Below are 13,492 nucleotides of genomic sequence, written 5' to 3' on the forward strand. Positions count from 1 at the left end.
TATATGATCTGTGAGGGTTGAACGCCTTTCGCTTTCAGCCAATGGGAAGAAGGCCTTGGGCAACCACGTGGCTATTGGTCTTTCTGTGGGCACGAGGGCCAATCGTCTCGCCAGATAAGAGAGCCAATGGAGGAGAGAAGTCTGAACCCGGGCCACCAATTAGGTAAGTTGCTGGCTTGGGGGGGAGGGGGGGCTATGTGGGGGAGATGGTATATAAAGGGGTCAGCTGGCCGCAGGAGCCACTTTGCCCCTCAGAAGAGCTGGAAGACAGAAGAAGAGGGAAGACAAAGGAAGGCTAGAAGGCAGAAGAGGACTTAAAAGAAGAGGAAGCTCTGGAGCTGAACACTAAGAAGGGACCTATGGGTCATCTGTGGCAATGCTAAGGAAGAATGGGAAGAAGGCAAAGTGACACCACCAACTCTAATCCCGGAAGAAAGGGAAGAAGTCACTCTAGGTGTTTTAACTCCATTTTAAATTTGGCTTGGAGCTGATAAGAGGAACATTGGCTACTGTGAGGACCAGAAGGAAAACTTTACTAGGGGAACATCTCATTGGCTCAGCTTTTTAAAGCGTAAATGCCTCTGCCCCTATTACCATAAACTGGCCATCTATTCCTCTTTGAAGTTCCATTTTTTTCCTCTAAGTTTTAGCGAAATAAAAAGTCACACTAAGAAAATAAGCCCCATAAGTTTACAAACTTGTGAAAAAGTTTGTAAAAGTCACATTTTTTTCCCCACTGGCTTTTCACACACACAAGTGTCCTTCAGAACTCCCATAAAGCTCATTACGAAACTTGGCTCCAAAAACTATTTAGATATTCATAGAAATGCTTTTTAATAGGAAACTATACCAAGTCACAGCAGCAAAAAAAAAAATCCATTTTATTGTTAACTCTTACTTTCCTGAGTTGGAAGAACTTTGTGAAAGTTTTGCCTCCTAAGCTGAACATCACACAACCGGTTTAGGGATCACTCAGAAAATGGTAAAGATTTTTTTTTTTTGCTTCAAAATTTGCCTCTCAAAAAGGGACTGGCTTCTGCTGGCAGATCAAAAAGCCAGTTTGAGAAACCTGTATCTCACTATTTCTCAAATATAAGTCTGTTACTCATTTAACCTCAATTTACTTCTCAAACCTTATGCTTAAATCAGGGATGGTAAGTAAAGGGCTGTTTCACTAAAACCACCAACAGGAACAGCTTGGGACCTGTTTAGGTAAATGCAAATCCCTCTGAGCAAAATAGAATTTAATTTCATGAGAATCGTTTTAGTTGCCAGTTCTTAAATATGTCTACAACCCTCTTCTAAAACTCTGAAACATAAAGCTGTATCAACCTGGCAGGTTATTTCATTCATGACGAAGCTCCCTTTGACGTATCATAGCCACAGTAAATAAATGTATAGGCTATAAATTAGTGCACCTGAATCACACCTGAGCTATTCTGGTATTGGTACCAAGGACCCATTTTTTAAGCTTAGCTAAATCCAAGTTTCTCCGTAAAATTCTAAGGTCAGGATCTTATATCCTTATCCCCAAATATCTGCTCCCAATTTCCTATTTAAATCAGAATAGAGGTGCCCTCCCAAATAAGAGTATTGCAATCTTCAAAACTGTACAGGAATATCATTGTAAAAGCATCGTATGTGCCTATAATGGTTACCTATAAGCAACTCAGAGGCTTCTAAAAAAGGAATTGTAATTTGAAGAGAAAACCTGCCTCCAATGCAAGTCAACCCTGATTTAACAGGCATCCCAGAATATATATATATATACTGTATATATAACCGTTAAAACCAAACAAGAAAAACATTTCCTTTCGTAAGCTGGTACTAAAATTAAATTCATCAGGCTTGCAACGAGGCAGCGGTCAGGCCAATTCAAAATGTTTTCTTGCCTGGAGCAGAAGTGGCTTCCGTAGCTTAGCGTCCGAGCATTCGTTTCAGGCTTGAATTTCGTGTTTTTGAAAGTGACCAGAAAGACAAGTTGCTTTTAACTCAAAATCCAGCCTCCAAAGAACACAGCCTCGTCCATGGCTCTTCGAACCTCTTTTCTAAAATCAAAATAAATCCGTATCTCCATCCTGCTGCTTTGAGATTCTCCCCGTGACCGTGATTTGGTTCTATTCCAGTCCAATGCGCAGAACTACACTGCTTTAAATCAAAACAGCTTTTCCTAGGCGAGGCAAAACTTTGATCCCCCCTGAGACTCAGCAACGTGCCCAGCTGGCTGCCTCCCCCTGCCCGATGGCATCCTCCACGCGCCGGTACCAAGGCTGGATCTTGGTATGCTCCATCACATCTCCAAAAGCCTCCAAGCCTTCCATGACCCTTAGGACTCCATAGACTGCCTGGGTGGAGAGAGAGAAAAAAAAAAAGCGGAAAATCAGCAGCAAAGCATGATATCAACTCGTTAAGATATTTCTATGGTCCTTTTAGAGTTGCCAATAGAATGGGAGGGGGGAGCAGTATTCAGCAGCTTGCAAACCGAAACTGCAATTCCATAAATGTTTTCAAAGATAGTAACTAGGTGACCGAAGTTTCTGCCGTGCAAAATTCTAACTGGAGAGCATGATTGATGATTCTGGGCTATGGATGTGTCCCATTGGAGAATATGAATTAGGATACGGGGAAAAACCAGGGTCAAGGGTGACAATGAATGATGTGTATCAGAGTCGGCTACACCCAGGCAGTGGCTGGCATGTTAACTCCCAATAAATCCTTTTGAAGTTTTGGAAGTTTGGCTCAAGACTTGTGATTTGGGAAAGCCAAAGGAGCGCTCCAAACGGGCCAGGCCAGGAATCCCCAAGACACCCTTGGTTTCAATCAGCCATGGCGTCATCTCTTTACCAAATCGGCAAGGTTAGGGTGGTCTCCTCCCATGAACTTCCGGTGCTTGCCAACAGCCTTCATCCAATCATCGACCGCCTCATACAAGTCTTGCCGAACGTCGTCCCGCATATGGTGTCTGGATCGAAAGCAAAGATCCGAGTGAGAGATCTGTTCTTCTATCTATAGTAGAAGCGTCCAACCTTGGCCCGTGGACTTCAACTCCCAGAATCCCCCAGCCAGCATGGAAGGAAGGAAAAAGTTTGGGAAGGGCTCCATTGGGGGCTATCTTGGGGTGCCCAACCTTAAGACCTCGTGGACTTCAACTCCCAGAATTCCCTAGGCAGCATAGAAGGAAGGAAAAGGTTTGGGAAGGGCTGGGTTAGGAGCTATATCAGGGTGTCCAACCTTGGCCACCTTAAGACTCATGGACCAACTCCCAGAATTCCCTAGGCAGCATGGAATTCTGGGAGTTGGTCCACAGGTCTTCAAGTGGTCAAGTTGGACATTACTGATCTGCAGTCTGACCTGGGCATTCAGGAAGCATCAGGAAGCACCAACCTTTTCTTCAACCTCTTGCTGACAAAGAACATGGCAGCCGCCCCCACGTATTTGGCAAAAAAGCCTTCCACCAAGCCAAACTTCCCTTCCCGCACGATGTAGTCGAAGGAGGCCAGGGATTCCCCCGGCGTGCGGTAAACGTTGGGGGAGATCAAGTGGACCAGCCGATCGTCCACCCACTTCCGCCATTTCATTTCTTCCCTGGAAAAAAAAAACAGCAGGAAGTGAGAGAGTCCCCCCTGCGTGGCAAGCAGGAAGAATATTGTGGCCCGCCAGCGGCTAGCGGAGCTGGCAACAGAGTGGGACAGTGAGAAGGTTGGGGAGGAACAAGGGCCAGTCCTGGAGGCCGAGGAAGGCTCGGACGAGGGCTCTGCGTCAGAGGCAGAGATGGGGCAGGCTGTCAGTCGTCAGTTGCCTTCGGGCTCAGATAGCAGTGAGGCAGGGGAGCAGCTGGAGCCGGTTCCCAGCCTGCGCATGCACAGAGCTGTCAAAAGAAAAATTACGAACTAAGGGTCGACGTGGGAATCAGGCCACAGGTGGACAATGAATGGCCCCTCCCATAGGGATTAAAAGAGGAGCAAAAGGGGAGGGGGCTTTTGCAGGAAACAAGTCCTTTGTTGCAGCAGTGTGAAGATCCGTCTGTGCATCTCAGAGACTCTGTGCTGAGTCCTTCCTTGTCAGCACTGCGTTTGGAAATATTTACTTGGCAGTTCTCCAGGCTAGATAAGGTCTGTGCTTATAATTAGACCCTTGAAAGACTCAACAAGACTCCCATCAAAAAAAATAAAAGATTTCTTTTTTTAAAAAAGGTAGACAGGCCTTTTTTTAACAGCAATCTGGGCAGAAAGATGCATCTAAAAACCACAGTGGGTTCCTCTGGATTTTTGCACCTTCCTCCTCATAAGTTCAACTTTGCAAACTTCGCTGCCCCTCCAAAACCCTCCAAGTGAGATCCACTTACTTCCTCGCTTCCTCGACAGGATAAACGCAGAGAGCCTCCTTGCTGTCCAGCATCAACCAATACTTGTTCCCAAAGTCATTCACTTCCTTCCCTTCGCTATTTATGGCTTTGATGGAAGGGTAGTAAGAGGCAATTTCTCCCAAGCTCTTCCTAGACGAGAGAATTATGTCCCTGTCAATTGCAGGCTCAGATCTTTCTTTCATAATAACAGTTACACTTGTAAGCCGCCCAGAATCGCTGGATATGGCACGGATCATCATCTTTTAACAACCCTACATAACCCTTTGCATAGAGGTGGAGTCTAGGCAAGTGGATGGAGCTGAGTGTTTAATAGCCGGATGCCCTTCCTGTCCCCAATGAGGAGGGTTTTTTTTATCAGCAGATAAATTCTCATTGTGCACAGAGAGACCAATATCTGCCTCTACCTGGGATTGAACTCACAGCCTTCCAACTGTGAAGTGAGAGCTCCACATTTAGGCCACCACACCTAAGATAAGATAAGATAAGATAAGATAAGATAAGATAAGATAAGATAAGATAAGATAAGATGATAAGATAAGTAAAGTAAAGTAAAGTAAAGTAAAGTAAAGTAAAAAAGTAAAGTAAAGTAAAGTAAAGTAAAGTAAAAAAGTAAAGTAAAGTAAAGTAAAGTAAAGTAAAAAAGTAACAAGAATTGTCTAGAGACACCGGCTTATTTTATTTTAATTTATTATATTTCTCTCCCATCCATCTCCCCAACAAGGTAACTGGGGCAGTTTACAAATTATGGAAACAAGCAAAAAGCTGTCGAAAGATTAAAACAGCCTTAAAAGCTGTGCTGAACCCCATCAACATATAGCCAGAAATATTCCTGTTAGGTACAATTGCAGAAATTTATAATAAAGGGAATACACATCTCATACTACATGTGTTAACAGCAGTGAGAATTGTATTTGCACAATATTGGAAAAATGAAGATACTCCTACAGGTGAAAAGATAATTAGAAAAATCTTAAAGATTGTGCAGAGATGGATAGATTGACATTATAAATAAAAGACAAGGAACAAACAGAATATTTTATAACATGGGACTTGCTTTATCAGTGGCTGGATAAAAGAGGTAGAAGTTAGAAGATAACAGATTACTGTTATGTAAAAGTAAATGATGAAAGGTTATTATTATATATAAGCGAATATTACCATTATCATCATCATTATTTTCACTAGCATAATTATGATGATTCTGTATAAGAAAATGGACTCAGCACTACACTGTTAATTAAGCACTTATGTATATTAAAGGGAAAAAAGTATAATTTTTTAAAAGACCAGATAGCCAGAAAGGCATACATTTTCTGTTGCACCATTTTTGTTTTGCAAACCCCAAACAGGAAATCCCTACAACCCAAAACCGCAATTAAATGAAGAGAAAAGAGAAGATGGGCCAAAAAAAGGTAACCAGCTTCCTAGTTTCACCTTTCTTTCCACTTCCTACGCATTTCTCTTTTTTCTGGAATACCAACTGCAAGACCAGGAAACAAGTCGAGTTGCCGACTCCTTAAAACCTCTCAACGTGAAAATAGAAACCGAAACTCATTTGGGGGGGGAGGAGAATAAGAGGAAGGATTTTCCTCCTCCCCCCTAAAAAAAGGCAGAAAAATGATCGTTTACCTGGATATAAGGTAGCTTTTAATGGCGCTGATGATCACGGAAGAGTCGTTCAGTTGCTGGGAAAAAAGAGAATTAGTGGTTAAGCATCAATAAAGCAGAATGCAAAACCTTTTTCTCACACTAAGCTCAGCTTTAATGTTTTGTTTTGATCTACACCGTCGTGGGTTAAATTTATTTAAACGCGGCCTGATGAAATGTGCGGGGAGGGGAAGCTGCCAACGTGAAATCATTCGGACAACCTTTCTTTTCTGTGAAGTGCTGCCAATAGCAGAAGTGTCAAATGAACTAGAAAAAAAAAACCAACCGAAGTACAAAGAGCTTCAAGAATGAATCTCAACCCAACGACTTTGCTTCCTGCAAAGGTTTCTCTACCTTTGCCTGTCCTTTATCCCTTATGGGAGGGGCGACCCCCTCCCAGCCTTACTCCCAAGTCACCCCCTTAACAACATAAATTTTAGTGGGTTGTAACTCAAGAACTATCTGTAGAATATCTTTTCTCCAGAGATTATGGGTGTTCCATCCTTGGAGGCCTTTAAGAGGAGCCTGGATTTGATCAGGATGGTATAAATGTCTCCTGTCTTGAACAGGCAAGGGTTGGACTAGAAGACCTCCAAGGTCCCTTCCAACTCTGTTATTCTGTTAAAATAATCTGACTAAAGACCAGGCAAGCCCTTTGTGCCCCAAAAAAAAAAACACAATATATTTACCTCTATCAAATGGGGGGGGGGAAATAAATCTGAAATCAATATAATCATATTTATTTGGTTGAGGTCAGCAAAATTGAAAACCGAAACAAACCAGGGTGAAGTAAATAAACACAACAGATAAAAAAACAGAGGATTCAAAAATTCGATTACAGAATTAAAAGTTGTTTACATGCACCAATATTTTCGTAGATATTTCTAACAACTTTCAGAGGATCTGTAAACACCACCTTCAGTGTACACACACACACACACACCACCTTCAGTGTACACACACAAACACACACACACTTACCTGCTCTCCCATCGTGTAAACAAGGGCAAGAGCTGCTCCATACTATGCATTTTGTTATTATGGACGCTATTATTTACTACTACTAGTAGCAGTACCGTAATATCTTTTAACACTATTGTAAACTGAGATAATTCCTGTCTATTGCTGGTACGTGAACGTAATAAAAGTTTACTTATTTAAAGAGAGATTGGCCAATTTTGAAACTGACCAGAGCACTTTCCGTATCGATGAGAAGAATGGGGACCTTTCTGTAGGAGGAAAATTTGATTTCTTTTCTCATGACTGGGTTCACCTCCACAATGTCGTACGGCAGCCGGTGGTAATCCAGGAAAGCTCGGACTTTGCTGCAGAATGGGCAGGTTTTATACTGGTAGAGCGTCAGATGGAGATGGCTATCCGGCAGGATCTAGAAGGGAATTCAAGATATATCCAGCTTCGGGCTATTTGCTGGCAAGCCTTCTCCCCAGAATGCAAACACAACAGCCCAGGAGAGAGAAAAAACACCACCACCACCACACAACCACCCAAGTTGCTCCTTCCCTATTCCAACCTCAAAAACCTCTTTTTGCAAATTCTGTCAGCTAAGCTCTGATTAGCTGGCATTAAGAGTTTCTCGCCTGCTCCAGAGGGTTAACGTCATTGCTCAGAGGATCATGGGTTGCCCTCTCCCCTCTTTGGAAGAGCTTTATAGCTCCCGCTGCCTTAAGAAAGCTCAAAACATTCTCAAAGATCCATCTCATCTTGGGAACCCTGTTTTTGAACTATTACCATCTGGCAGACGGTACAGGACAATAACAAAAACAAGGACAAATAGGCTGAAAAACAGCTTCTACCCCAGGCCAGTAACTCTATTGAATTCTACTGTATATTGTATTGTTAATGCAATATCAGGGGTTTTCCATTCAAATCAAATCAAACCTTTATTGTCAATACACAATATGTATACAATGAAATTAAGCGAGCCTCCCTTGGTGCAGCCCCCCACCCCAAACACAAAATACATCTCAATAACTGCAGAAGAATCCCTAAAAACCCAAATAAGTAATAACACACATCCCCACATACCAGGAGAAACTTGACCACTTTAAGACTTGTGGACTTCAACTCCCAGAATTCCTCCCCCTCCATTCATGTTAGCTCAGGAATTCTGGGAATTGAAGTCCACCAGTCTTAAAACTTGCCAAGTTTGAAGACCCTTGCCTATATGTAGGATGTGTCTGTGTTTTATTTTTTTTTATTATTATTACCTTTATTGTCAAGAGTAGAACATGTGTACAATGAGATTGGCTGAGCCTCCCTTCGTGCACACACATCCCCAACACATACAATGTATAATGTACACTGAAGGTGGCGTTTAATTTTGTCCCAGATGCAATGACAATAAACTTAATTTTTTTTAAAGCCCTGTGGACTTCAACTCCCAGAATTCCTCCGCTTGCATGCATGCATGGCAGTTCTGGGAGTTGAAGTCCAGGCAGCTTAAAGAGGCCGGCTTGAGATTCAACCTTGAGGCAAGGCTCAGCAAAAAAAATTCAATTAAAATTAAATTGCATTTGGAGGGGAGGGTCTTCAGGAACAAAGCCACTAGTGGCGGCTGCTTTGGGGGGGGGGTCCTGGGGATCCAGGGGTTCCAAGGCCCCCCCCAATCCTCCCTCCGCAAGTACCCAGGAGGGTCCTCAACCCGCTGCGCCCCATGCAATCCTCTCCTCCCCCCCCACCCCGTTGGGTGTTGCAATGGTTGCATTTGCAAAATTGCAACGATCCCAGTGCAGAGCAGAGGTTTGCACATCTGGCTTCACACACACACACACAGAGTCCTCTTCCTGGCTTTTACCCCGTCCCGGTGTTGGTCGGCCAGCTGTTCCTCGGCTCCGAAGCGGCGGTGCATAATCCGGCCGGTGCCCACCGCGGCTCCCAGTGCGAAGGCGGCCCCCAGCAAGGCCCTGGAGGAAGGCCAGTTCCAGCCTCGCCCGGGGCTCCCGGAGGAGGAGGAGGAGAAGCCGGACCGGGGCATCCACCACGCGTTCCTCCTTCCCAGGCCGGCCCAGCGCTGCAAGCAACCCGCGCCAACGCCATCTTTCGCCTTTTGCAAAAAGGGAGCGGGCGGGCGCCAGGGGAAACCCGGCTGGGTGGGGGGGGAGCTTTGAAAATCAATGCAAAACCCCGGTTGCGTTTAGAGAGATCCCTTTCCCCGCAAGGCGCATGCGGGAAAGCGGCCGGCCCCGGGGAATTGTAACCCGACACGCATTTGCATTCTCACGTGCAGCGGCTCTTGCGCTGGAGGGTCGATCCTTTTTTTTGGGGGGGTTAATGCAAAGCGTGCTCTGCAAGAGCCCCCTCCCTTCGCTAAAGCGACGCTTCCCCGTTTTGTACGGGTGTGTGTGCGTGCGTGCGTGCGTGCGTGCTGAGCCAGGCTGTGTCGTGAACGCGGGCCCGCTTTGGTATCGAGGGCTTGCCTGGGGTCGGAGCTTTGCCCAGCGAGCGGGTTTGCAAGGAGGAAGCCTCTAAGGGAGAAGCTCCCTCCCTTGATTTTCCCCTCTTCTCGGCGGACCCCCCCCCCCACCCATTTTTTGCTTTTATTCTTCCATCTGCAGCATAGATATAAATCGCCCGCCCGCGTCCTTTCAGACCGGCGGCCTGCCTAGGAACCATAAACTTTACACCAAGCGAAGGGGCGGGGTTTCTTAAGGCGCAGGCCCTGATCTTCGGAGGAGGTCAATTCCTAGTCAATTTCACCGCCCCTTTGCAAAAGGGCCATTGATGATCCTTCATTAATTAAAGGGAGGGGGTTTGAATAAATCTTCTGCTTGCTGGGTGTTTTCTCCCTCAATTAACCCCCCCTTTCCTCCAATTAACAAATAAAAATTAATTTAAATTAATTTAAAAAGGTTCATCGATGATCCTTCATTAATTAGAGGGAGGGGGGGTTGAATAAATTTTCTGTTTGCTGGGTGTTTTTTCCCTAAATTAAACCCCCCTTTCCCCCAATTAATAAATAAAAATTAATTTAAATTTAAAGAGGGTCATTGATGATCCTTCATTAATTAAAGGGAGGGGGTTTGAATAAATCTTTTGCTTGCTGGGTGCTTCCTCCCTAAATTAACCCCCCCTTTCCCTCAATTAATAAATAAAAATAAATTTAAATTTAAAAATGGTCATCGATGATCCTTCATTAATTAGAGGGGGGTTTGAATAAATCTTCCCCCCTCCAATTAAATTCTACAGATTATTGTGCATCATCAACCACTATGAATGCAATGGAGGCATTGCTGCCTTTTAATATTAAATTAATAGTGTCTTGGGTTTAAGGGTCGCGGTTATTAAATATCTGGGGGTGGTTTGGCCCCCAAAAATAACCTGGGGCGGGGCTTAGCCGGCAGGGGGGGCCTGGCCCTTGCAACCTTGTCTCCGCGTTCCATCCGGGAAGCGGGGGCGGGCTTAGCGGCGGGGGGGGCCTGGCCCTTTGCAACCTTGTCTCCGCGTTCCATCCGGGAAGCGGGGGCGGGGCTTAGCCGGGAGAGGGCGGGGCCTGGCCCTTGCAACCTTGTCTCCGCGTTCCATCCGGGAAGCGGGGGGGCGGGGTTTAGCGGCAGGGGCGGGGCCTGGCCCCTTTGCAACCTTGTCTCCGCGTTCCATCCGGGAAGCGGGGGCGGGCTTAGCCGGCAGGGGGCCTGCCCCCTTTGCAACCTTGTCTCCGCGTTCCATCCGGGAAGCGGGGGCGGGGCTTAGCTGGCTCTTCCCCAGCCGGGATGTCGGGACCGAACGGGGAGCCGCAGCTCCATCTGGGGCGGGGCGGCGAGGAAGAGGAGGACGGGGAAGAGGAGGAAGGCTTCGGAGAGGCAGGTAACCTTGAGATCCCTTTGCAAGGGCAGATCTCCCCCTCCCCAGTGGATCCCTCTCTAAGGGGGGAGAGGCGGTGGATCTCCCTTTGCTTTCTCCCCGGGGGGGAATCGCTGGGGATCAAAGCCGGGAGGGGGCTGCAGCTTTTGCAACCTGCCTGACAGCTTCCGAAGGGATCTTCTAGAAGAATAACAGGAGTTGGAAGGGACCCTTGGAGGTCATCTAGTCCCACCCCCTCTTGCTCGAGCAGGAGAGGTTTGCAATGGGCGGCGGCGTAAATAGGATTTACTAGGCGAATGAATGAATGGACCTAGGTTTCTGCCTCTTCAACGTGGGGAAGGGGCTGGGGGCGTGAGCCTTGAACCTGGCAAGGGGGCGATCATCTCAAAAGAGATTGCAAGCTAAGAGAGAGGCTTTAAAAATAGAATCATCTGGTCAGAAGGGACCTCGGAGGTCATCTAGTCCAGCCCCTGTTCAAACTGGGGAACCTTACTACTGTCCCGGTCAAATGAGTGTCCGTCCGGTCTTCTTTTGAAAACCTCCGGTGATGGAGCCCCCCAACCCCAGGTAGCAAGGCTAAAATAAATATACTGATTTATTTATTGCAATGACTCCTCTGGTTATTTTATATCCTGTTTTTAATGTGTGTTTTTTTTTAATGTTTACTATGCTGTAAGCATGGCCAGGGGTTGTTTGTAAGGAGATGGGAGGCCAATAAACTTAATAATGAAATAATTAATTAAAAGAATTAATAATTAAGTGGCATAGATTATGTTCCCTAGTTTGGGTCATAAAAACATCTGCAAGAAAATCCCCACAGAGCCCCAAGGACCCTACAGTCCTCCTCCTCTTCCCCACACCCCTTCTAGCACTGAAGATGTTCCCTAGTTGGCTCATAAAACGTCCACAAGAAAAACCCCAAGCTCCCTACAGTCCCCCTTCTCCTCCTCTTCCTCCTCCCCACACCCCTTCTACAACTGAAGATGTTCCCTAGTTGGGTAATCAAACATCTGCAAGAAAACCCCTCACTCAGAGAGAACCAAGGGCCCCACAGTCCTCCTTCTCCGCCTCTTCCTCCTCCCCGCTTTCTCCTCCTCCTCCCCACACCCCTTCTAGCACTGAAGATGTTCCCTAGTTGGGTCATAAAACGTCTGCAAGAAAAATAGCCCCAGCTCAGAGCCCCAAGGACTCCCTCTCATTTCAACCCCCAGCTACGAATAACCTTCCTTGATGAATTAAAAGAACCAGGGAAGAAAGGGGTGGCTTCCGTTTGGATCTCTTTGAAAGCACGTTGGCTTTTTTTTCTTTTCTTTTCCCTCCTTCCCTTCCCTGGACAGAATACGCCACCATCAACCTCATGCTGGACCAGATCAACTCCTGCCTGGATCACTTGGAGGAGAAAAACGATCACCTGAACACCCAGCTGAAGGAGCTGCTGGAATCGAACCGGCAAACTCGCCTGGAGTTCCAACAGCAGCAACAACATCTCGGCCAGGATGGAGATCCGAGGAAAGCCCAGCCGGATTCTTAAGGGTCGAAAATCAACTTGTGAGACTTTTAAATTAGGAGGTTGCGGCTCTCTGGCCAATGAGGTTTTGCAACCAGATCCTCTTAAATCCGGCTTTAAAAATAATAATTGCAAAATCTCGTGGCTGATTGGGGAGATCCCCATACTGCAAATTTTGTTCGTGGCATCTAAGCAAGGGTTTTTTTTAAAAAAAATACGTGGTGTGGTTGTGGGAATTGTCACGGGAAGAGGTAGTGAGTGTTTTCCACTGACTTCCATTGAGCGGCCATTTTTTTGGGGGGAAATCTGATTTATGACCATTTTTTCACCCTTACGACCACTGCAGTGGTTAGGAGATTAAAATTCAGAGGCTTGGTCGCAGAGTCTGACATGTTGATCCCCTTTTGCAAACTTTTCACAAACTTTTCACTTTAGAATCTGGTTACTGACTTAACAGCTGCAGTGATTCATGTAATAACTTGGCAAAAAAAGATTGGAAAAATGGGGTAAAATATTCTGAACTGTCTCGCTTAGCAACGGAAATTTTGTTGTGGTCATAAGTCCTGTAATTGCAAACCTATCTTTATTTGGATAATTGCTGGGAATGTCTAGCGTAGTTTAAACCAGAATGGGTCTGATTCAAAAGACCAACGTTGAGAGGCAAAACAGGCTACCTTCTGCCCCTGAATGTTTGCAAAACATTGTTTCTTTAACCATGGTTTACCACTCCCAGCTGAGTCTGTTGCACAAACCCTGGAAAATAATTTTCTAGCAATTAACTTAGTTAAATCATGGCCTGAGCTTGGTCACTAATTAAACAATGAACAGTGTACAAAATGTCTCAGATTGTCTTTCCTGTTTCAAAGTTTTCTTTTTCTTACCTTTTTTTCCTTCCTTTTTCTTTTCCTTTCTTCTTTTTCTTTCTTTTCCTTCCTTTCTTTTTCGTTTTCTCCTCCTCCCTCCCTTTGTTCTTTTGTCTTTCTTTTCCTTCCTTTTTTCTTCCTTCCTTCCTTTCTCTTTGTTTTCGTTTCCTTCCTTTCTTTTTCTCTTTCTTCCTTTTTCTTTTCCTTCCTTCCTCCTTTTTCTTCCTTTTTCCTGTCTTCCTTTTTCTTTCTTTTCTTTCTTTCCTTCCTTCCTTTTTTTTCCTTTCT

The 13,492-nt window shown here is 45.4% G+C and overlaps 2 protein-coding genes across 2 annotated transcripts; one reads left to right on the forward strand and one right to left on the reverse strand.

The window, feature by feature from the left end:
- Positions 1–864: 864 nt before the first annotated feature.
- Positions 865–9,093, reverse strand: PTGES2 (prostaglandin E synthase 2). The gene is made up of 7 exons (XM_026690150.2): positions 8,829–9,093; positions 7,203–7,400; positions 5,996–6,051; positions 4,346–4,495; positions 3,385–3,585; positions 2,845–2,962; positions 865–2,345 (listed from the first exon to the last, which is right to left on the reverse strand). Exons 1-7 carry the CDS (start codon positions 9,006–9,008, stop codon positions 2,205–2,207), a joined length of 1,044 nt encoding a protein of 347 aa, XP_026545935.2. The 5' UTR covers positions 9,009–9,093; the 3' UTR covers positions 865–2,204.
- Positions 9,094–10,376: 1,283 nt separating this feature from the next.
- BBLN (bublin coiled coil protein) lies at positions 10,377–13,178 on the forward strand. The gene is made up of 2 exons (XM_026690151.2): positions 10,377–10,837; positions 12,172–13,178. Exons 1-2 carry the CDS (start codon positions 10,744–10,746, stop codon positions 12,363–12,365), a joined length of 288 nt encoding a protein of 95 aa, XP_026545936.2. The 5' UTR covers positions 10,377–10,743; the 3' UTR covers positions 12,366–13,178.
- The last annotated feature ends 314 nt before the right edge of the window (positions 13,179–13,492 follow it).

Source organism: Notechis scutatus, chromosome 15 (assembly GCF_049901735.1).
Source record: "Notechis scutatus isolate UNSWTSFEM ecotype Mainland chromosome 15, rNotScu1.2, whole genome shotgun sequence".
In the NCBI taxonomy this organism is placed as follows: domain Eukaryota; kingdom Metazoa; phylum Chordata; class Lepidosauria; order Squamata; family Elapidae; genus Notechis; species Notechis scutatus.